Source organism: Lucilia sericata, unplaced genomic scaffold (genome assembly GCF_015586225.1).
Source record: "Lucilia sericata isolate MDLA Ls3-8-SP2 unplaced genomic scaffold, ASM1558622v1 Contig003435F_arrow, whole genome shotgun sequence".
Classification (NCBI taxonomy): Eukaryota; Metazoa; Arthropoda; class Insecta; order Diptera; family Calliphoridae; genus Lucilia; species Lucilia sericata.
The window spans coordinates 1-24,756 of NW_023996878.1; the positions used below are offsets into that span (position 1 = coordinate 1).

A 24,756-nucleotide genomic window follows, 5' to 3' on the forward strand; every position below is an offset into this window, starting at 1 on the left:
GATCAGCAATTTGACTGAAAAATTGCACAAAACAATTTCAAACTAACATTTTCTCCGTTTGTTAACAATGATATTCGGCATTTCCATTCGTAACTCCGTTACTAAAAAACAACTTGCATAAAAGTATCTACGTATCTATAGACCAGTCTATAGCCTGGACTATAGACTATTCTATAGACTGGACTATAGACTATTCTATAGACTGGACTATAGACTAGTCTATAGACTGGACTATAGACTAGAATATAGACTGGACTATAGACTAGTCTAAAGACTGTACTACTTACGAGTCTATAGACTGGACTATAGACTAGTCTATAGACTGGACTATAAACTAGTCCATAGACTGGACTATAGACTAGTATAGAAACTGGACTATAGAATAGACTAGATTACAGTTTATAGACTGGACTATAGACTAGTCTATAAAGTGGACTAGATTATAGACTAGACTGGACTAGATTATAGACTAGACTAAAGACAGACTATAAACTAGTTTATAGACTAGACTATAGACTACACTAGACTAGACTATAGACAAGACTAGACTATAGACTAGACTAGACTATAGACTAGACTAGACTATAGACTATAGACTAGACTAGGCTAGACTATAGACTAGACTAGACTATAGACTAGACTATAGACTAGACTATAGACTAGACTATAGACTAGACTATAGACTAGACTATAGACTAGACTATAGACCAGACTATAGACTTGACTATAGACTAGACTATAAACTAGACTATAGACTAGACTATAGACTAGACTAGACTATAGACTAGAATATAGACTAGACTATAGTCTAGACTATAGACTAGACTATAGACTAGACTATAGTCTAGACTATAGACTAGACTATAGACTAGACTATAGACTAGACTATAGACTAGACTATAGACTAGACTATAGACAAGACTATAGACTAGACTATAGACTAGACTATAGACTAGACTATAGACTAGACTATAGACTAGACTATAGACTAGACTATAGACTAGACTATAGACTAGACTATAGACTAGACTATAGACTAGACTATAGACTAGACTATAGACTAGACTATAGACTAGACTATAGACTAGACTATAGACTAGACTATAGACTAGACTATAGGACTAGACTATAGACTAGACTATAGACTAGACTATAGACTAGACTATAGACTAGACTATAGACTAGACTATAGACTAGACTATAGACTAGACTATAGACTAGACTATAGACTAGACTATAGACTAGACTATAGACTAGACTAGACTAGACTATAGACTAGACTAGACTATAGACTAGACTAGACTATAGACTATAGACTAGACTAGACTATAGACTAGACTAGACTATAGACTAGACTAGACTAGACTATAGACTAGACTATAGACTAGACTATAGACTAGACTATAAACAAGACTATAGACTAGACTATAGACTAGATTTTAGACTGGACCATGACTAGATTATAGACTTCATTGTAAAAGTGGATAAGTTACAAAATCTACCTAAAATATCGTGCAGTATTTTTCGAAGTTAGAAAGTATGTACTTAAAAAAGTACTAAAGTACTTTTTCACTTACATAAGTATCATTTTCTTCTAATTTTTCCATTAAATTAAAATAAAACAATATTTTTTTAAGTATTTTTATATTTTAAGCCTTTTGGTTTCCTTTATTTCACTTTCTCAGTTGAAATCCAATAATTTTTTGCTTTTGCATAATACACGTACCATTAAAAATGTTATGGGGGTTTTACAATTAGTTATTTTTATGTTTTTTTCTTGTATTCTTTTTTATTAATTATTATTTTTTTATTTTTATTAAGAGAATGAAGCACATACAAGTTAGAGTACAATATTTTTATGTATTTTATTAATTTTTTATATGTATTTTATCATTTCAAGTCAATCTCATCATACGTTTTAAGTTTTAAGCCTTTTAAAACTTTTTTTTATTTTAATTATTTCCATTTTTATGTAATTATGTAACGTTTTGCCAACATTATGCTTTCTTTTTAAAAAAAAAAAAAAATTTGATAATTTAACAAAACACTTCTTTGCTTTAACTTATGAGAGTTTCAAAGTGTTTGTGTTAAAATTTTAAGAATCTTATATATAATTTATATAATTTTACGATTCTCTGGTATACTGTTCTTGATGTTATGCAGGATGTTGGAAAGTTAGTTTTGTTTTTTTTTTTTTTTGTTTGGTATGATGTGGAGTTAAATTAAAAGTTTTGTTTGGTGATATTTTATGTTTGACATAAATTAGTAGTTTGATAGTAACCAAAATTATTGGAAGGATTTATGTTTTTTTTTTTTTTGTATTTTATTAATATTTTTTCGATTTAATTAAATCAACCACAGGGAAAATGCACACATTTAATTTTATTTCCTTGCGTAAATGGGAAATTTTCTTTAAGAAACATTTAGTTTTTTGTTCAGATCAAATCTCAATTAAAACTACAGGTTGTAATAAAAAATTAACTTAAAAATACATAAACTTGAAATTAACAAAACAATTTCATTGATTTTTGAAATCTATTTATGGTAAAAACGAAAAAAAAAACAAATTATGACTGGATGAGTTTGTGTAAATGTTGTTGTGATGATAACTAGTGTCAGAGCAAATGGTTGATAAAGATATCAAAATTACTCAGTGCATAAAGAACTTCATTAATGTTGACAGTTGACATGAAAAGTTTAGAATCATACAAAGTTCAGATTCAAACTGAACTTTACTGGCAAATGATAACCAAGTGCTATGACACCTCAATTATTTCAAATGAATTATAATGATAATGACATTTAATGAAATGATGATTATGATGACAGTAATGAATATTTGGATGTCATAATTATAACATTTCAAAGGGTTTAATAATTACTGGAGTATTACAATAGTTCGAATGAAATATTGGCATAACGTCCTTAATGATCTTGTTGTTGTTGTTGTTGTATTTAAAGAATGTAGTTGATGGAGTTGTTGATGATGAGACAGATTTCCTGCGAAATGATTTACGATGTCTGTGTAAATTTTGATACAAATAATTATAGTAAATTAGGAAAAATTCCATAAAAAATTGTATTAAAATGCTTTCCAAATTTGTAAATTTTTCACGTTTAACCATGATGTTGGATGAGAATGACGATGATGATGATGAGAAGAATGGTAAAAATGTCTTGGTGTTGGGACAAGGCTTAAGGAATGATGACGATGATGATGATAATAAAAATGTTTGTTGATTGTTGTTGTTGTTAATGTTAAATGTTAAAGGAGGAGTTATTAGTATTGAAGATGTCTTTTCTATGCTTCTAAATGGATGTTCATGTATGTTATTTAATGGTGTATTGAAGGAGTTGTTTTCATTATTATTATTAATAATAATAATAATAATTTTATTCTTTGGTTTTACATCAATAGTTTTTTGTGATTTTTCTTCATGTTGCTGTTGTTTTTGTGGTTGTTGTATTAGAGTATCATGTTCATGTATGTTATTATTATTGTTATTATAATTATTAATATTATAATTTCTAATTGTGATAATAATTTTTAGTATATTACTATTATTACTTTTATATTTATGCTTAATAAATGAATTTTCAATTGCCAACATATTCTCTGATTGCTGTTGTTGTTGCTTTTGCTGTTCCTGCTGTTGTTGGTCTTCGAATTGTTGTGTTTGTATTGTATTCTTCTGGCTGCTCCCTAGTTATTTCTTCTTTTGGGCCTTCTCAGCGGCTTTTGTGACTTTACCCGAAGTCGTCTCTTTAAAGGTTACCGACTTAATGACACCCACAGCAACAGTTTGCCTCATATCACGTACAGCAAAACGTCCCAGTGGTGGAAATTCTTGGAAACTTTCCACACACAATGGTTTTGTGGGTACGAGCATTATAATGGCAGCATCGCCCGATTTTATAGCTTTTGGATCAGTTTCAGTTGTCTTGCCGGTACGACGATCACATTTCTCTTTGATTTCGGCAAATTTGCAAGCAATATGAGCAGTATGACAATCCAAGACGGGCGTATAGCCATTAGCAATTTGTCCAGGATGATTAAGGACAATTACCTGGAAGTAGATTATGGAATTCTTTAGTTTAGAGTATAAAATCTTAAGAAGTGCAAACGAAGTAAAGAGAGCACAGTGGAATTCTTTGATTTTGCATCCATCCAATTGTGGCCATAAGGCCTTAGATACTTTGCAATCCAGCCTACACTGTCAGTATTTATAGATAATGACACAGAATCCTTTTAATATTATCCTAAAATAGTGACACATGATATTTAGGTTTAGACTCGAAATCAGAACATTTATACATGACTGTCTTAAGTGCTGCACTTGTGACGGCATCCATCTGTCAGTGGACACTGAACCCCCCGCAAATAGTTTGTCGGATCTATGTAAGTCAATCGCCCCTATGTAGAATTAGAGGTTAATTTTATATTTTTGGATCCTTTCCTATGTATTCTTCCATAATAATTTTGTATCGAGGATAGTACCTAAGTACTTAACGCCATCTAACCTAGGCAATCTAAAAGTATCTTATATCGTTTGGTAAAAAGGACCAACTCAATATTCGCCGGATTTGTTCAATAAGCAACAATCTTCTTTCTTTAGATTCAACCGCGAGTAGCTATAGCTGAGGTGACAAAACACATCCTTGTTGCATCCCTCTGGTAACCCTAATGCAGTGATTCCTAAGGTATCGTATGGTAAAAAGGACCAACTCAATATTCGCCGGATTTGTTCCATAAGCAACAATCTTCCTTTCTTTGAAAGTCTTGTATCCCAAGTTCTACAATCCTTAATATGCGGCTATGCATCATCAACATCCCTTCTTGTGGCATCCCTCTGGTAACCCTAAGGCAGTAATTCCAAAGGTTAATATCTCTTTAGCTTAGCCTACAGTCTTTACAATTCACCGTTAAGGCTTGGATCCCAAGCTCTACAATCCCTAATATATGACTCAAATGTTATAAAAATACAATCTTTGGATGAAAAGCTTAAAAACGAATACTCGTAATTTTAATTTCGCAGATTTCGAGAAAACAAAAGATCTAGTATATAATAAACCCCAGGATACATACCTGAGCGGTAAAATCAGCAGCACCCTTAGGTGGGCAATTCTTGGTATCACCGGCAACATAACCACGACGCAATTCCTTAACCGAAACGTTTTTAACGTTAAAACCAACATTATCACCGGGCAAAGCTTCAGACAATGCTTCATGATGCATTTCAACCGACTTGACTTCAGTTACCAAGTTGACGGGAGCAAAGTTTACCACCATACCTAAGAGGAAAAAAAGTTGAAAAGAAAAACAAACAATAAATTAGAAAGCTTTAAATGTGTGCCGCACAAAGTGAGTCACAGCTTAAACAATAGATACATACTAAAATGCTAAAACTTCCAATATCTCCTACCACCCCATTCCGAGAACAATTAAGTGTTTTTTTTTCTTTTTTGCATTACAACTAACACACAGCCCCATACATAGAAGTACCTACAAACACACGTATTCATACTAATTGTTAACCCTATAACCTAAAGACCCACTTTTTTGTAATTGTAATTTAAACCATTCCTTTCCTAGCGATTATATTAAAACGAAATAGATTTGACTGTTTTTAATAGATTTTAAACTTACCTGGTTTCAAAATGCCAGTTTCGACACGACCCACGGGTACTGTGCCAATACCACCAATTTTATATACATCCTGCAAAGGCAAACGCAATGGCTTGTCGGTGGGACGTGAAGGTGGCATAATAGCATCCAAAGCATCAATTAAAGTCTTGCCTTCAACTTTAGCATCTTTACGCTCAACAGTCCATCCTTTGAACCAAGGCATTTTGTCGGATGGTTCCAACATATTATCACCATGCCAGCCGGAAATGGGTACAAATGCAACACCAGCAGGATTGTAGCCAATTTTCTTGATGTATGATGATACCTCCTTTTTGATTTCCTCATAGCGAGCTTCACTATAGGGTGGTTCGGTGGAATCCATCTTATTGACACCGACAATCAATTGTTTGACACCCAAAGTAAAGGCCAAGAGAGCATGCTCACGAGTCTGACCGTTCTTCGAAATGCCGGCTTCAAATTCACCAGTACCAGCAGCCACAATCAATACAGCACAATCAGCCTGTGAGGTGCCGGTAATCATGTTCTTAATGAAATCACGATGTCCGGGAGCATCAATAATGGTTACATAGTATTTAGCAGTCTCGAATTTCCACAAAGCAATATCAATAGTAATACCACGTTCACGTTCGGCTTTTAGTTTGTCCAAGACCCAGGCGTACTTGAAGGAACCCTTACCCATTTCTTGGGCTTCCTTTTCGAATTTCTCAATTGTACGCTTGTCGATACCGCCACACTTGTAAATCAAATGACCGGTAGTGGTCGATTTACCCGAATCGACATGGCCAATGACTACGATATTAATATGAGTCTTTTCCTTGCCCATTTTCTTTCGCGCGGTTTCTCGCTTCGATTTAACACAAAATGATCAAATAAAGAATTATAAAGGCTTTCTTAAGCAATTTTTAAAGAGACTGGCTAAATTGAGAGGAAATAGAAACAAAAACATATTAATAAATTGTCATAATTTTTAATTAAAGCAATTAAATGTTAATCATTCAAATTACACATATTTTTGGCAGTGGATCTGGCAGGGGTTACCCTTTATTTTAAAAGGATGCACTATTTATTACATGATGGTTATTATGTATTTCAATTCGAAAGTATACATTTTCGAAAGTCGATCGAATTAGCTTTCGAAAAGAGTTACAAATTATCCTCCAGAAATTGCGCTTAGAAAATTTTGTCTACATTTATATCAAGATATACAGAAACCTGAAGTAACAGCGAAATTCTGGGGTCAGATTTGGATTCAGCACAACACCAACTACAGATGTACAGAATTTGGGTCGATTTTGAAAATAATCGCACGTGGGTTTCGCAACAGTATAAAAAGCTTAGATATATTACGACTTTGGTCAAGATCTCTGGTCAATTTTAAACTAGTCTCCACAAAACATAGTCTGGAAGAACTACTTCTCGTGGAAGTTCAGTTCTAATTCAGTTCTAGTTCAGTTCTGGTTCAGTTCTAGTTCAGTTCTAGTTCAGTTCCAGTTCAAATCTAGTTCAGTTCTAGTTTTGTTGTATTTCAGTTCTAGTTCATTTCTAGTTCAGTTCTAGTTCAATTCTAGTTCAGTTCTAGTTCTGTTCTATTTCAGTTCTAGTTAATTTCTAGTGCAGTTCTAGTTAGTTCTAGTTCAGTTCTAGTTCAGTTCTAGTTCAGTTCTAGTTCAGTTCTAGTTCAGTTCTAGTTCAGTTCTAGTTCAGTTCTAGTTCAGTTCTAGTTCAGTTCTAGTTCAGTTCTAGTTCAGTTCTAGTTCAGTTCTAGTTCAGATCTAGTTCAGATCTAGTTCAGTTCTAGTTCAGTTCTAGTTCAGTTCTAGTTCAGTTCTAGTTCAGTTCTAGTTCAGTTCTAGTTCAGTTCTAGTTCAGTTCTAGTTCAGTTCTAGTTCAGTTCTAATTCAGTTCTAGTTCAGTTCTAGTTCAGTTCTAGTTCAGTTCTAGTTCAGTTCTAGTTCAGTTCTAGTTCAGTTCTAGTTCAGTTCTAGTTCAGTTCTAGTTCAGTTCTAGTTCAGTTCTAGTTCAGTTCTAGTTCAGTTCTAGTTCAGTTCTAGTTCAGTTCTAGTTCAGTTCTAGATCAGTTCTAGTTCAGTTCTAGTTCAGCTCTAGTTCAGTTCTAGTTCAGTTCTAGTTCAGTTCTAGTTCAGTTCTAGTTCAGTTCTAGTTCAGTTCGAGTTCAGTTCAAGTTCAGTTCTAGTTTAGTTCTAGTTTAGTTCTAGTTTAGTTCTAGTTCAGTTCTAGTTCAGTTCTTGTTCAGTTCTAGTTCAGTTCTAGTTCAGTTCTAGTTCAGTTCTAGTTCAGTTCTAGTTCAGTTCTAGTTCAGTTCTAGTTCAGTTCTAGTTCAGTTCTAGTTCAGTTCTAGTTCAGTTCTAGTTTAGTTCTAGTTCAGTTTATGATTTAAATAGTTACCGAATATAACGTTCTAAATAGCAATATGTTTAAGAAGTAGTTTATATTTCTGCCATTTGAATACCGGACTTTTGCATCTGCTACATTTATTGATTTTGCTTCCGGTTACGCTTAATATTCTGATGATAAATGTAATTGTTAATTTTTTCAAATTTCTTCAAATTGCTAACTTTTGTCGTGTAAAATTTGCATATGTACATATATTTCTTATTATATATTATCTATAGATCTATTGATCGTATTTTACTAAATGGGCGTGTAAATTTATATAATATTGGGGAATTGGGAAGAAAAATTTCCTTTCCATCTTAGTACTTGTATGACCCTTTTTAATTAGTATCCGGCTTTTAACACATACACAGAAAAATAGTTTCGTTTCTTTTTCCCGTTATATGTATGTATATCGGGAATGTCGGGAAAGGTGTAGGTGGTGAGAGTAGGAATTATATGTTGTACTTACATTTTGTATGCCGCTAGTAAAAGTAGCAATTAACCGTTAGTTGCTGTTAACCCCAAAAAAATTGTCACAGAAAGCACTATAATAAATTGCAAAACCATAAGATATTAATAATATTAAATACAAATTTTAACACTTGTAATAATAATTAAAGAAATTGCAAGATGTTTTTCAGGGATTTTAAAAGGTATTAAGAAATTTGTTGAAAAATTTAATTAGCATATATTAATTAACATTACTATTTAATTTTTAAACTATTTTAATATTTATGTAATAATTTTTAAATTATCTGTTTCTTATTGTTTAAATTTTATTAAGAATTTTCTTTAATTTTTTTATATTTTTGCAGCTTTTATAAAATATTTTTACCGTTAACAATTTAAGTGCACTGTCTGTTCTTTGTCTTTCTGCCAACGTCTGGATTGGAAATATGAAATTTTGTCTGTTCGTAGCACATTCGTGATTTTTCTCTATACGAAAAATCAATAACTATGTGCCACACTTTAGAGTTAACTCCCATCACTACCATCAACGTCATCATCATCTTCGCCACCACCACCATCACTACCATTGCATTTGTCTCCAAAATAAATGTACACAGACGAGCGAGTAAGCATATGAACAGAGCAGAATGGAATGGGACATTCATGCAAACAAACAGACAAGAAGGAAGAATATTAAGCTACCGGTCTCTGGTTGCATTGGAAATTTTCGTTTCGGTTTTTAATCGTTTTTCTTCTTTTGCAATTCGTGGTTCTTTGTTGCCCTTTCAATTTCTATATTCATCGTATCCATACACTAGTCCATCGTATTTACAGTTAAAAAATCAATTCACATGACGATGCACGATTTTCGGTTTCGTTATAAAACGATTAACGCTTGTACTCTCTTGTGTAAAGCATTATTTGGGGTGCAGCAGTTTGCTCCATGTAATGGCATCTACCCGACAGTGCTCCATCGTAATGTGTTTGTGGTGCAACATAATGGAAATTTAAGGAAAACTACGAACCATATACATAAATGAGTACATGTACAAAAACAACAAATTCCTAAACATGAAATTTTGCACTCCCTTGTTGCAACTTGCGCATTGTCATCAAAAAGCAATTTGTGCATGTGGTATAAACTGGTTGAGATTTATTTTTTACGACGACAACGTCTTATTTCTATTCTTGACATAGTAACAAAATTTTGCTGCAAATATGTACTTGTTCTACGTATACTTTTCATATGCGATTCTCTTTCACTAAATTCAAAAAAAAAAACTATTTACAGAATACAGTCAGTCATCATGGTATTCTGTTCCAATTTGCAGTTGTATGCAAATTGTAGTCGTAACATGTGTTAATCATACGTCTTATTTTGTTCATATATGCATACAGATGTCGTTTTATATTGAATTCTCACGAATTTTCAATTTTAAAATACTCAAAATATTCGGTATTTCCTTAAACTACTGGGGATTATTAACCTTATTGAGTTCATTAGGATGGCGGCTATTTTCGTGTTTAAGCCAGAATCTTTACGCCATACACCGGCTTAGGAAATCAGCAGCTGTTTTAAAAATTTTGCACATCAAACGTTTAGAAATGCTTTTGCAAAGTTAAAATTTAGTTTGGGAGTCGTGGGTTCGATACGTTTTAGAGAATAGTAGAGCTCATAGACTAGTCCATAGATCAGTCAATATGCTAGTCAAAGAACTTGTTAATAGACTAATAGACTAGTCAATATACTAATCATTACTAGACTAGATAATTGAATGGTCTAGCCAATAGACTAATCAATAGTCAAATTCATTAACTAGTCAACTGATTTGTCCATAGACTAATAAATATTTAAGAATAAAGTTTCAAGAAGAAGTACTTTTAATCAGGAAAAAGTACCTCTTTGGAACAAGTAAGAATGTATAGTCAGGAGTGGCCGGCTATTTGATACCCTACGCCAATTATGAGTATTAAATGTGATTTATTTTTCTCAAATAGTAGGTACCTTGTTTCCGATACATTTAATCAATGTCAGGACTAAAAACTAAATTTCTGAAAGTGGCTTTATATGGGGGCCAGGGGCAAATATGGATCGATACCGATTAAATTTAGTGAATAGATTTATATTTATATAATTTTTATTTGTGCTGAATTTCATCGCGATATTAGTATTTATAAGTGAATTTCAAACATTCAAGTCATTTTCTGAAGGGGACTTTGTATAGGAGCTAATGATTGCACCCTCATGAGGCCCGATTTATGTTAATTATGAGGACCGATCCTCATGAAATTATATGGACCGATCCTTATGAAATTTAACAGATTTTGGTTTAATTTTTTTTGAAAGCTAGTGTCAAATATCGCCCGATACATAAAACTAACTTTTGAACATTATTATCAGGATCAACATTTAGACATCTTTATGAAGCGTGTTCCACTTGTATAGAGACTAACAGAATACATGGACTGATGTTTCCCATTTCCAATACCTTATCAATAAAGAATATTTGGGAGAAATATTAGCTTTCTGGCTTACTACCGTTCATAGTATATGTAAATGATAATGGTCAACGTCTCAATATTCTCAAATGGTTTTTGCAGCCATATCGATGGCGTAAATTTCAGCTCAAAAACAGTATAGTTATTATGCAATTTGATGGAAACTTCGTAAAGTCAATAGATGACCCTTCGTGGACTGAGCAGTTTCAAAGACCCTTTCAAATTATTATAAAAATAGAAAAAAAAAACCATGAGTTTTTAGTGTGAAATAATTCGACAGTTGATCTGACAGTTTTTCATTATTAACATATCATCCCCTTATACAATTTTTAGTAACACATGATCATATAGAAATAATGGTCATAGACCCACAATGTATATATTCTGGGTCCTTATTAGATTCTTAGATGGTCTATCCATGTCTGACGGGAGCACCTAAAGGCAAATATTTGCTTTGTATTGAAAATGTACAAAATTGGTCCTCATTATACCCTCACCCATATAAGAAATAAGAAGGTTGATCAAATTTGGCATAAACAAAAATCCCTCCTCCAAATTTCATAAAGAGATAAGTAATTGACAAGCGGAAAGACACCCACTTCATATATAAAATCAGTTATGTCATCTGAAAGTCCAATCTGTTAGCTATCGTTTTTCGAGATATCCTAACTTGAAGCTTGGATTTTATTTTACAGTCGATATCTTCACAAGTACAAAAGATTTTTAAATAACTTAAACGGATTTTTATGAGAAAAATTATGACAAATTGAGTTTGTCATAGAATCAAGGTGAAATGGATCTAAAAATTTTGTTTTTGTAATTTCATGGTTGTTTAAAGCTTAAGATGAAGATATCTTGAAGAAGCATGGAGATATGACGGAGGATAAACATATATTTTTAAGTCGAAAGATTGAACTTTCGGATGGCATAACGGAAATTATAAATGAAGATGTCTTCCAGCTTTTATAAGGTAAGTTTTTAGAACACGATATATCCAACACCTGACAGAGGAATTCTGAGATTCGGATTTAGTGACGTGATGCACAAACATATTGACCGGCATATTAGCTGGCTGTCCATCTAAACCTTGTGCTCAATTTCCAAGATATTTTAATGAAATTTGGACCAAGCACAAAGAGCATTATTACTCCCAGCCCCTATACAACCGGACAATTTTGGCTGTTTAACTCATAGCTACGTTAAATATACTAATATCTCTTTAAAAATCGGAATAACTACAAATGAATTATATAAGCATAAAAGATACAGACGATTTTTGGAATGATCGGTCCTGTAGTACCCATACAAACTCATCTTTAGAAAATTACCAAAACGTCCATAATTGTCTAAAACCATAAGTTCAGTGATTACATTCGGCATAACTTATTTCTATATAAACATAATTTTTTAGGTTAGGCCCATATTTGACATAAAGTAGCGAAACATATAGTCAGCCATGACCGACTTTACGAACAATACACTTTTAACTTTGGAAATAGTATTAGACATATTTCTACTACTATTCTATTAATAAAACCAAGTGAAAGAATTTCTACTTTTTAAATTAATCTTTAGAAATGGCAAGTAACATAAATATCGGATAGATCTATTTTCCATTTTATACTGTAATACAAAAATATGACTAATAAATTTCGGAAATTTACTGGAAAACTATAATTTTTTGAAAAGTTTAATTGATTCGATTCCCACCTTAACAATACCTTAGGTGGGACTCGAACCCACAACTTCCGGCCTAACAGACTATAACACTAACCGCTAACCTACGGGAGGCCAAAATGGGCTAACTTAAGAAACAATCATTAAAATAATTTACGAATATTAAGATAATATGTATCTATTTATAACAAATTTACCATTTTAATTAAAAAATTAGTTTAGTATGTATACCAAAATCTATAAAACCACTTTCACAAATATCTAGTGAAGGGCCCTTCAATTAGAATTTTATATTTTATTCTAATAAATTATCATTAATAAATGGTTCACTTTTGAAAAAATATATATAGATTTTTAAATAAAAAACTTAGATTTTTATATATAAATTGCACTTCCGGTTAGATAAGTAGATACATACACAAACACATGCATATCTGCATAGAAAATCTAAGACCACATGTCGCCATATTGCAAAATTACGAAATAGACAAGACCTTTATATTTTTTAAAAAACACTTTTAAAATTAACATATTTTTGTAGCATTATTCATTTATGAAAATAAAATTAAAGATTTTATTCAATTTTTTTCATTGAATTCATAAACCGGCCGGTATTATACATATGTACATATGCAAATGCATATACATATATTTCTATATACATATACGAGATAAAAGCATACTACATTTATAAAGGTAAAAAAATACCTATGCACATATTTAAATTATAAGAAACTTTTTAAAATTTCAAATTAATTTTTAAAAGATTTTCAAAAATAATTACAGTAAACACTTACCACTTTAATGTGTGAAATTATTTGAATTTATTTAAAAATGGATGCTTGCAATTTCTTTAAATTTTTTTCGATTTTTAACAGACACAAAATTTTTCCTGCCACTTACCTCGAGCACAAAAGACGGAAAGGCCGATTTTCACAATGCCCAAGATGCACATGCGCTGGAAAAGCGCATCATACCCATCAAATTATTCGCATATAGTATATCTAATATGGATGTGTCACAACGAATGAATGCACTAGTTTGATGGGCATCGAAAGCTTTAGCCCTTTTACTATTAGTGTAAGCGGGAAATTGTTATTGTCATAGAGACATGTGTGATTCAGTTTTCTTGGTCATTGTACCTCCACATCATGTAATTGTCAATGATGAGTGCAAATAGTAAATCGACAAAGTACATGTAAATTGTAAGTGATTAGCGACTGTAAAAAAGCTTTTTATATATAATTGAAAACTATAAATATTCAAATGTCAACAATTTACAGTTGTTTTGAAAAGTTCAAATGAATTACAAAATCTTTTGAAATCTAATAATTGATATTTCCTTTAGTTACACTATATTAATCTATCTATCTATCTATCTATCTATCTATCTATCTATCTATCTATCTATCTATCTATCTATCTATCTATCTATCTATCTATCTATCTATCTATCTATCTATCTATCTATCTATCTATCTATCTATCTATCTATCTATCTATCTATCTATCTATCTATCTATCTATCTACCTATCTATCTATCTATCTATCTATCTATCTATCTATCTATCTATCTATCTATCTATTTATCTATCTATCTATCTATCTATCTATCTATCTATCTATCTATCTATCTATCTATCTATCTATCTATCTATCTATCTATCTATCTATCTACCTATCTATCTATCTATCTATCTATCTATCTATCTATCTATCTATCTATCTATCTATCTATCTATCTATCTATCTATCTATCTATCTATCAATTTATCTACCTATCTATTTGGATGAAATTTGCTCTGTCAGTCAAGAACTGCCGGAGTTAGAGTGGTCAAAGTTGAACATTTTGGCCATACAGGGCCTTTTTTGCTCAAAAGCAAGCGTGTACAATTTCCTTAAGGGCTTTACAGTCACCTAATGGATGCAAGTGGGATATCAAAAAAAGTACATTTTTTGACTCAAGAATAAGATTTTTCAATAATTTTTTAATTTTCCCCTATTTTTAGGATGAACGTTTTTTTTGCTAAAAAGAAAACTTAGATAGACCATTTTCTTTAAGAGCTGTGTGGTCACTCAAAAAGGAGTTTCTGAGTTCAAATATTTTTTTGCAGTAAGAAAAAAGTTATTTAAAAAAATTTAAGAATTTTTTTTGGTAATAGTGAAGAAATAGCTATATGAACTTTTGCTAGGACCAATAGGGTAAAAGTTATACTCATTTGAAAAAAAAAAAACTGTATGACTAAAATGTCCAACTTTGACCCTCTCTAACTCCGGCAGTTCTTGACCGATTAAACTGAAAATTTGTGTCTGGCCAACTATATAATTAGATAGTACTAACTTTGCTACAAATTTAATCTAAATCGATTTTTTAAGTTGGGTCAATTGACACAAATTTGCCCATATACAAAACATATTCCAGTCGAATTTTATAACGATATAATTTTTTTTTAAATTAAGTGATTTTCACAGACTTTATGTGGGAGCTATTGAAAATTATAATCGTGCGTTTGCTCCCAAGACCTGGTACCTTGTTTCTGTTTATAAACAAAGATTTGTAATGCATCTTTTACTTTAAGAGCGGGTTTTTGAGATGGTAATCAAATGCCAATTAATAATCAGATTAGTTAATCTAAAAATAAATTTAATCTTATGTTAATTCCCTTTGATGTTTTTGAGTACAAGATTAAACTTCGCATTGTTGCCATACAAAACAACAGAAAACTTCACTGTTTGTTATCAAAACAATGCATATTTTATAAAAAGAAGAAGACAATTGTAAATTTAATATGAAAATTAATGAAAACTTAAATTAAAAACAAAAAAATGTATTTTGAAGTGTCCATAATTTATACCACAGATATAACAAAAACATGTTTCGAGGATTAATTTTAATTTAATCGCTAATCTTTCACCTAAAGATTGGCCCTAACAAATTCAAAATAGCAAAACTGTATAATACATAAAATCGCAAAATAATCAACACTGGACCGGCATTCACAAAAACATGACTCACACAAAAAGCAGAGTTCTCCATCCTAAAAAGTAAACTGAGAAGAAGCAATTTTTCAGCTGCAATTAATAACACGAAATTTTCCTATTAAATCAACAATAATAAAGTAAGTTAATAAATAAATAATAAATTTACGACCTAAACTAATCAAGAAATAAATAAATAACGAAAGTTATGGCAGATCCTCGTCTCAGACAGTTGTCAATCAAAACGGGTGTTGTTAAACGTTTGACCAAGGAGAAAACCGTATACGAGAAGGAAGTTTTAACAGAAAGGAAACGTTTGGATAAATTTAAGAATGAAGGAGCTGATGAACATGTTTTAAAGAAACAAGAAGAAGTTATACAGGAATGTCTGATGATGCTACCCGATTCCATGAGAAGGTAGGTTTCATGATTGAGTTATAATATTAGTCAACCGTGTTAGGAAGGTAAAAATTATAATTATTTTTTTTTAATTTTAGGTTACAAAAAGAGTTAGAAGTTTTGGATAAGTTTTTACAAGAGGAAAAAGATTTGGAAGAATCAAAAGAATACGAAGCCGCCAGTTTAGTTGTCAAGGAAGCTAAAGAAGTATTAGCGAAATCAACTTAAGAGACAGATTAAAGACTTACTTTCTCTTCCTTAATTTCCACTAATTTTAAAACACTATTTAGGCATTTACATACATATATTTTAATGATTTTATTTATAACCTATAATTTTTTTAACTCTTGCAAATAACTATTGTTAAACAATTAAAAAAATCTCAAATTTAAACAAAGCAATTATGACTGCTCCCTCTAACCAAGTGTCTCAGGTTAAATTAGCCATTAAACAAATTGTTGATAATCTACAGCAACTAGAAAAGCATCAAGATCCAGATAAAGATTTGCTTACCCTTAAAACTGACACCGAGCAGTTATTAAAACATTTGGAGAGTCTACCTTTAGAAGACATTCGAAATAAACTAAATAAAAGGCAAAGAAAAAGACACAACAAAAAATTGCAAAAACTTAAAAATAAGGAAATATCTAAGGTAATAAATAAACAAAATGGTAGCAAATTGTATGAGGATAACACCACATCTAAAGCTTCAAGGGATAATAAACCGAAATCCCATTACCAAAATAAAATTGTTAAAGAGTGTCAACGCTTTTTGCAAACTTTTGAATTATTGGAACAATTGCATTTATTACGTGGTCAAAATACCACAGAAACTTATAAATTTTCCTTAAAATTACGCCAATTGAAATCCATCTGGAATTGTTTATTGCAAGACAAGTTGCAAGAGCAAACCTCAGCAGAATTGAAAATAAAGCAGCAATGGGATGAAGTGTTGTTTGGTCCACCGGAGAAAACATATTTTCAGGAAAAACCAGATTTACAGGATTTTATAAGGAAAAGGTAAGGGAATGAATGATGTGTTTTTAATAGAAAAAATATTTATGTTTTTTATTTGTTTTGCAGGCAAATTTGGGACTCTTATATAGATAGTAAAAATGGTTCATCTATTCCCATAGGTTGGATTTTACCACCTGCAAAGACTGAGGGAAAATGGCTTCAATACCTTGCTCCAGCAAATGTTTAATTATGGAAATTTTAATAAAAATTAACTTGTTTTTTTATACAACTAATCTAATAAATATGTAAATGAAATTGTTTGGTTTGTCCATTTGTTACTAGATCAGGGCAAATACCCTGATTACAAGACTTGATTGGATACCATAAACCATTTTATGGAACCTTTTTTTTAAATATTTATACCAAATGTGTATGTATTACAGTAATAAACCACCTATTTTTCATTACTTCAGGTTAAAATTTGAAAGATTCCTTGACTTTGTTAAAAAATACCGGAACAGAGAGACGTACTGCAAACTATTTATCTAACAACAGTATGCGAAAAGGAATAGATAGATATACAACCCAATTGGTATAGATAGGAAGTCTCAGGATTCTATTAGTATCGGTTTAAATGGAGTACTTATTGGTAAATAGAAATTTGCTGTAGTTTCCTAAATTATCGTCTAATTAACGAAATCAAAACGTTTTGTACCTATATATAGGTATTACTTAATAATAATCTTTCAGTGCCCATATAAAATACTAAAAATAAATTCCTAAACTGATAACGATTTAGATGTCACCTTTAAATTATTTTTTTACAACTACGTCCTGTAATAAATTATACCTCTATGTTAACCATACCTCAGATGAAACCATTCTTTTTACCAATTACACACATCACATCTTTCCCACTACCAGAAAAACACGAAAAATCTTTTTTTGGAACTTTTTATAAAAGCATTTTTTTCTTCATTTTATTTTATGGAATTGTTGAGAACTTTTTTGCTTAATAACTAAACACACTAAAATGCCTGCTATAGAGCATATTTTCATTGATTGGAAATTGAAGACTGTTTTACAGTTTATTCATAAACCCAGTCAACGGCAGCGGGTTTCCAGTCAACGAGTTCTTTCTCATTGAACCACAAGGCGATTTCCTTTTGGGCTGATTCAACAGCATCGGAACCGTGGATAATGTTGCGGCCAACTTGGATGCAGAAATCACCACGGATGGTGCCGGGCAAAGAATCGGCAGGGTTGGTGGCACCCAACATTTGACGACCGGTCTTGACAACATTCAAACCCTCCCACACCATGGGAACCACTGGGCCGGAGCTCATGTAGTTGACCAAACCGGGGAAGAAGGGACGAGCAGACAAATCGGCATAGTGCTTCTCCAACAAGTCCTTGGAGGCCTATTGAATGAAAAAAGAAAACAAATCTAATTAGCACATATAAACACTAAAAATAATTTTGTTTGTTAGCAGTCAAATTAATTTTTTGCAATTTTGTTTTTTTAAACAAAGACACATGTCGGCCATATCTTTTTTGCACATAACCTCAATTGAAAACTATTTTTTCATTTCACTTTTTTTCAAGGTTACACAACATTTCTTCCAGACAAATTTTCTTTTTTTTCCACACACAACTACTTACCCACATGAATTTCATGGCTACCAATTTGAAGCCTTTTTGTTCAAAACGTTCGATGATTTTTCCAACGAGTCCACGTTGGACACCATCGGGTTTAACCATGATAAAAGTACGTTCAGTGTTGCCTGCCATCGCGCTCGATATCAACCAGAAGAATGCCAAAATTGAACCGATCATAAGTACACGACTCCTCTTGCTTCTTAATTTGCTGACGCTTCTCTGCTTAATTACAATTGGAACCACAACCGCTGTCGACAATGAGTTTTCATACATTTTGTATGGAGAGCAAAATATCGTCTTGTGGTTGAGGTAGATTCTATTTTATTATTATTGAAGCGTTGCCATATGTTCATAATATTCTGCCATGTGTTATTAATAACAGAAGATATTAAATGAAAATAATAAAAATTACAAAACATATTATTTTGTTTCTTTTATTTTATTCTAAATAAATTTTTAATCATTCCAATTTTTTTTTCTTAAAAAATAATTTTAATTTTAAACAAAAACATAATCTTGCTTTGATTTTTTCTAATAAACGTCAAAAAATGTGGTCTGTTGACAGTCGCTTAATTTTAATTCGACGCTCGCTCTTTTTTTGTGGTTTGTCGACAGCGGTTCCAATTGTAATTAAGCTGTCTATTGACTGCGTCGCCGGCAAATGGTGACGACAAAAATGACGTATTGCAAATTTTCTGTATTGCCATTGCTGTTTTATTGTGAATGCTTTAATATTATGGTTACCGCGCGATGTCGTTGACAATCTGCCAAACAATTGTGATTACAGTGAAGGTGACTTATGGTAAGTCCACATGTTCAAGCGTATATAAATACATATATAGGTGATATTTAAACAAGATAAGATACGAGTTTTATATGAAAGCTAATTAAATTATTTTTTGCAAAAATTATAAAATTTTATGTAACAGACATTATAAGTAAATAATTTTAAACCAAATGTATAGGATGATTCGAGAACTGCGTCGTATAAAGTAAAAGTTGCAAACTTTTTTTCTTAAATCATGATTTTTATACTCTACACTACTATAGTGGGTATTATGCGTTTGTGCTGAGTTTTGTTACACCCAAAAGTATTGGTCGTACACTTACCTTAAAGTACACCAATCGGCTTACAATCACTGAGTCGATTGAAATACACATTTCACCTAGTTTAATTTAACTCTAGCCCTCATACAAAATCCCCTTCACAAAGTGACTTGATGGTCAAATTCACTTACACTACGAGATTCTGAATAAATAACTTTAATGTAGACGTAAAACCCTCTATCAACATTTATAGAAAATGCTTTATTGTTAAAAAAATAATCCACATTTTGATCATACTCATTTGTGTAGGGTATCGTATGATCGGCTATGCCCAACAATACGACCTTACTTGTTCTAACAAATAAATTGTACTTATTTTTTTCTGTATGTAATTAACTATATTTTGCTGGCAACACACCTTGTGTTATTGTGAATTATTTTTAACAGTTAAAAATTCTACTGTGAATTATTTAAACTATTCGTTATGAAGGGAAGGTGCTTTAAGTTGGATTCATGATGTAAATCTAATTTGAATAACCAATACATATTATTGATTTATCGTAATTTATAATCCAATTAAATAAAACAAGTATTAAACACAGGTTACATGTCAAATGAATAAATATATTTATATATGAAAAGATTTGGGGTCATAACTTTTATACAACTTTTGAAAATTTCAAATCAAAAATATACATTCCATATAGAATATAAAAAGTACAAGAGTATACCACTTTTTCCCGAGATAGATAGAAAGATAGATATAGAAAGATGGATAGATATGTAGATAATAAGGTAGATAAATCAGGAATGTAAATAGCTGGTATTTGGGGGTATGTATATTAATACTATCAATCCGCTTGCAACACAACGTAATATTACTCGTAGACCCACAAAATGTAGGGTTTCCTTCAGAAAATTACTTTAACGTTCAGAACTTGCTTCTAAATACCAATATCCTGAAGTCCATTCCTATCTTAGGTAAAATATTTTCGTATTTCACTCCAACAGCAAGAGAAGAACGAAAATTATTTGGAATATGTGTTAGGGCTGGTACTTCCCAGTAATCAATGAAAAAGTAATTACAATAGAATTCATAAAGGTACTTAGTATTTGTATCACTTCGTTAAAAAACTAACACTAAACTAACAAATAAATTAATTATAATGAATTTATTTAAATTCAATTATTTGCATTAGCCATTTCCACATCTTCATTACCATATAATTCCAGATGTTTTGCAACAAAAAATGTGGGAGGTTTCTTTAAAATCTAAAAGCATAAAACAATAAAGTTTAAAAATATTAAAAATTAGATTAACGTACATACTTTTGCGGCAGCATCCAATAAAAGTTTCTTATCGAATTCGGCATGTGCTCGAAAACCCCAATAATAATAAAATCTAAAAAATGAAATTCTTTTAAAGTAAGCTATTTTTATCAATGTTAAGTATCAATACTTTGTTTCTGACTCCAATTCACTAACAACTTTTTCACGTTTTAGGTAAAGTTGTTTAACAAAAGTTTCCATTATAAGCTTTTTTAAATTTTGTCCAAAATATGGATGATATTCATCCATTTTAATGCGTAAACCATTAAGGAATAATAGCAAATCCTCTGTAATAAATTGATAAACAAATTGCTAAATTATTTCGAATATTCTTTAAGTTTTATAAATCTCTTACCTTCACTAGTTTTCGTTTGATTTGGAGTATCGGAGCCACGCATAAATAAATACGAAAGTATGACAAATAATAAAGTTAAATGGCGTTGTTGTTCTTCATCGTACAGCAGCAGTGATTTGGCCGTATCTTGACTAATGCAAATATAAGCCTTACCAGTTTTTGAATCCGGAACATCAAGTAACTCTAAACCATAAGTCTGTTTGTAGTAAAAACATCAAAAATTAGAATAAACATTCTTTGCGTTATGGTCGCCTCCTCCTTACCTCCTTCAAAGCTGTTTTTGCCTGATTCAAAGACATGTGAAACAACTTCCCTTTGATATTTATGGTGCTGACCATATCTTTTTCCTTTAGAGGCAATTTTGTGGCGGCACCATTTAAGACAAATGTAATGATACTATTGGTATAATTGGAAATTTCATCAATGGAAAATGATTCCATTTTTTTCGATTTGTTTAAAGTAGTAAAATAATAAAATAATTTGCGCGAAAACAATTTTGTTTATCGCTTCTTCTTTTTCTAAACAGTCATTCACTTCCCTTTGATAACATTTAGTGTTGGAAAACGTTTATATAGATAATATTGAATAATATTAAGTACATTCTACTTTTCAAAGATAAGAAATCAAAGTTTTAAAAAAATAATATAATAATTTTTGGAAACTTTTTCAGAAATAGTTTAAAAATTCCCTCAAATTAAGAACTACAATCCAGTTTATATTATTTTCTATAGTAGCCTTTTTCATTTTGTGAATATGTTTCTTGCAGCTATCTTTTAGTTCAAATTCACAATAGATGTCGTATCGTTGTAAGTCTTATTGCATTATGCAAAAACGATTATTAAGTTAACAATGATTGTTAAAACCTGTTTTTATATGGAAAAAATGTGTAGTAAACCATTGTTAACTTTAATAAACGTTTTTGCATAAGGCAGTTAAAATTTTTTCAAATTAATTTTTTTAAACAGAAACAAAACAATAAGAAAATACTACAGAGGAGAATTTCTCTGTTGCCGGCCGAAAAGACAATATTAAAAGAACATTTTCATATCGTATTTATAAACAATCATTTATTTAATTAAAAAAGCAACATAAAACAATTTTTGGAAATCAGACGTGAATTGCTGAACTCATCAACATAAACACAATTTTTCTGGGCGCAGAGACTTTTTATTCTATGGATTGTATCCACAAATGCAAAAATTTTGGAACTACCATTTTTATATGTAAAAATGGCAATTCTAAAGTCCAACAACTCCGAAATTGAAAGATAAACCATGATGTAATAAGTAAAGGTAGAGCGTTTCGGCAACAAACACAATACTTTTTTGTTGTATAGAGTTTGGTTTTGTCAAAATGAAATTTCTAAAATTGAAAAATAATAAATATTAGAAAGAAATAGTTTTTGTGTATTTCACAATATACCTATAAAACATTACATTTAGCTTGTATCTGCAGCAGGAAAATGTTTTAATGCTCCTTCATCTGAATTTTCTTATTTGAAAACTTTTTATGAACATTTTAATTCATAATTTTAAATTTAATTTTTTTTTTGAAAACACAAATATATTTTTTTAGAATAAAAATAAATTAATTTATTTTGACACAACCTAAGCACTTTTTAAATAAACAAATAAAAATCAGCTGCCTTAAAGACTTCACATTACTTAGTGCATCCTGAGATAGACAGTAATAATTAAATTCTTAGTCAAAATAAAAAATGTTTTAAAATTAAAGAAAATTGTCAAATATCAATTGGATTAAGACAAATAAAATAATTAGAGTAATTTCAAATTTTAAAAATAAACCTGAAATTTCCGCATAGTTGGCCACACTTTCAATAAATTTTGATATTGACAACTTCACACGTTTTTTTTTGTTGCAACTTTGTATTCACGTGTATTTATTTCTGAGAAAAAAGTAAACATTGCAAATATTTCACAAGAAAAATAATTAGTTATTAAAATTTATAATTAAAAAGAAAAACAATATTAAGTAGTTAACGAAAATGGTATCACAGGAACAAATCAAAGCTATCGGTTGTGTTTTAAACAATAAGGAGAGACCATTGAAGGAAAGATTTCGTGCATTGTTTACTTTAAAAAATATTGGTGGTGCTGAGGCCATTGATGAGATCAGCCGGGGTTTTGAAGATGATTCAGCTTTGCTAAAGCATGAGTTGGCCTATTGTCTGGGTCAGATGCAGGATAAAAAAGCTTTAGGCATCTTAACAAAAGTGCTCGAAGATGTAAATCAAGAACCTATGGTAAGACACGAGGCTGCTGAGGCTATGGGTGCTATTGGTGCCTCCGACATTATACCCATTTTAGAGAAATATAAAAATGATCCTGTTGTCGAGGTGGCGGAAACCTGCAGCATTGCCTTAGATCGTGTTAAGTGGTTACAAAGTGGCGAGAATATTAAAGATAATAATCCCTATGCCTCAGTAGATCCTTCTCCACCAGCTGAGCAAAACAAATCGGTCGAAGAATTGAAAGCCATCTACTTGGATCCCAAAAATAGTTTATTCGATCGTTATCGTGCCATGTTCAGTTTGCGTAATATGCGTACCGAAGAGTCGGTGCTAGCTATAACAGAAGGCTTAAAAGATTCCTCCGCTCTATTCAGACACGAAGTGGCCTTTGTTTTGGGTCAACTGCAAGAACCCTGCAGTATTCCCTATTTGAAAGAGAATTTAGAAGATCGTTTAGAAAATGAAATGGTACGTCATGAGTGTGCTGAAGCTTTGGGCGCAATTGCCTCCCAAGAATGTATTGATATTTTAAGTCGTTATGCTGAAGATGAAAAACGTGTTGTTAAAGAGTCGTGTGTTATTGCTTTGGATATGTGTGAATATGAAAATAGTCCAGAATTTCAATATGCTGATGGTTTACTGAATTTGAATAAATGAGTGCGACAAAAATGAGAAGCTGGAACTTTATTATAACTAATCTTTCTTTAATTGTTAACATTATGTACATATTGATTACATTGATAAATAACGAATAAACTGATAATTCGAATTGATGTCTACATACATATGTAAGTAATGTTAGTGCGAGAAGGGTTACTATTAAGCTCTAAGATTAGAAATTCAAAATTTGAGGTTGCATTGAACTGTTTTATCAAGGCTTGTTTTATCCTCTTGTCAGGTCATTTTTTAGTTAATATTTTTATACAGTGGAAACGTATATTTTTTATATAGGTGTGTGTTCAGTTTGACATTTTTGATTATATACTTGGTAAAAGCTGTACTGGCTACTTATCTAACGCATGTGTAAAATCTTAATGAGGACCGGTATCGAATCTAATTTGATTTTCCTTATTTGAGACATTATAAAGTCGCGGAGACACTTTTATTTA

The 24,756-nt window shown here is 31.1% G+C and overlaps 6 protein-coding genes across 9 annotated transcripts; 3 read left to right on the top strand and 3 right to left on the bottom strand.

The window, feature by feature from the left end:
• Positions 1-2,160: 2,160 nt before the first annotated feature.
• LOC119614804 (elongation factor 1-alpha 2) lies at positions 2,161-13,699 on the bottom strand. 3 transcript variants are annotated; one of them, XM_037970910.1, is made up of 5 exons: positions 13,574-13,699; positions 8,514-8,589; positions 5,648-6,562; positions 5,087-5,292; positions 2,161-4,067 (listed from the first exon to the last, which is right to left on the bottom strand). In XM_037970910.1, the coding sequence occupies exons 3-5, from the start codon at positions 6,468-6,470 to the stop codon at positions 3,708-3,710; spliced, it is 1,389 nt and encodes a 462-aa protein (XP_037826838.1). In that variant the 5' UTR covers positions 6,471-6,562; positions 8,514-8,589; positions 13,574-13,699; the 3' UTR covers positions 2,161-3,707. The 3 variants fall into 3 exon arrangements, with proteins under 3 accessions (XP_037826838.1, XP_037826840.1, XP_037826839.1); XM_037970912.1 differs by having other exon boundaries at positions 13,468-13,598; XM_037970911.1 differs by lacking the exon at positions 13,574-13,699 and adding an exon at positions 8,880-9,029.
• A 1,835-nt stretch (positions 13,700-15,534) lies between these two features.
• LOC119614803 (tubulin-specific chaperone A-like) lies at positions 15,535-16,469 on the top strand. Its single transcript, XM_037970909.1, has 3 exons — positions 15,535-15,790; positions 15,857-16,067; positions 16,148-16,469. Exons 2-3 carry the CDS (start codon positions 15,859-15,861, stop codon positions 16,275-16,277), a joined length of 339 nt encoding a protein of 112 aa, XP_037826837.1. The 5' UTR covers positions 15,535-15,790; positions 15,857-15,858; the 3' UTR covers positions 16,278-16,469.
• Positions 16,389-17,316, top strand: LOC119614802 (programmed cell death protein 7-like). Its single transcript, XM_037970908.1, has 2 exons — positions 16,389-17,069; positions 17,133-17,316. The coding sequence occupies exons 1-2, from the start codon at positions 16,453-16,455 to the stop codon at positions 17,251-17,253; spliced, it is 738 nt and encodes a 245-aa protein (XP_037826836.1). The 5' UTR covers positions 16,389-16,452; the 3' UTR covers positions 17,254-17,316.
• A 630-nt stretch (positions 17,317-17,946) lies between these two features.
• LOC119614801 (nucleoside diphosphate kinase) lies at positions 17,947-18,978 on the bottom strand. The gene is made up of 2 exons (XM_037970907.1): positions 18,669-18,978; positions 17,947-18,427 (listed from the first exon to the last, which is right to left on the bottom strand). Exons 1-2 carry the CDS (start codon positions 18,936-18,938, stop codon positions 18,095-18,097), a joined length of 603 nt encoding a protein of 200 aa, XP_037826835.1. The 5' UTR covers positions 18,939-18,978; the 3' UTR covers positions 17,947-18,094.
• Positions 18,979-20,864: 1,886 nt separating this feature from the next.
• On the bottom strand, positions 20,865-21,932 carry LOC119614800. 2 transcript variants are annotated; one of them, XM_037970905.1, is made up of 5 exons: positions 21,660-21,932; positions 21,397-21,592; positions 21,172-21,328; positions 21,042-21,114; positions 20,865-20,984 (listed from the first exon to the last, which is right to left on the bottom strand). In XM_037970905.1, exons 1-5 carry the CDS (start codon positions 21,834-21,836, stop codon positions 20,895-20,897), a joined length of 693 nt encoding a protein of 230 aa, XP_037826833.1. In that variant the 5' UTR covers positions 21,837-21,932; the 3' UTR covers positions 20,865-20,894. The 2 variants fall into 2 exon arrangements, with proteins under 2 accessions (XP_037826833.1, XP_037826834.1); XM_037970906.1 differs by having other exon boundaries at positions 21,038-21,114.
• Positions 21,933-23,244: 1,312 nt separating this feature from the next.
• Positions 23,245-24,416, top strand: LOC119614806 (deoxyhypusine hydroxylase-like). The gene is made up of 2 exons (XM_037970913.1): positions 23,245-23,360; positions 23,393-24,416. Exon 2 carries the CDS (start codon positions 23,402-23,404, stop codon positions 24,302-24,304), a length of 903 nt encoding a protein of 300 aa, XP_037826841.1. The 5' UTR covers positions 23,245-23,360; positions 23,393-23,401; the 3' UTR covers positions 24,305-24,416.
• Positions 24,417-24,756: the final 340 nt, after the last annotated feature.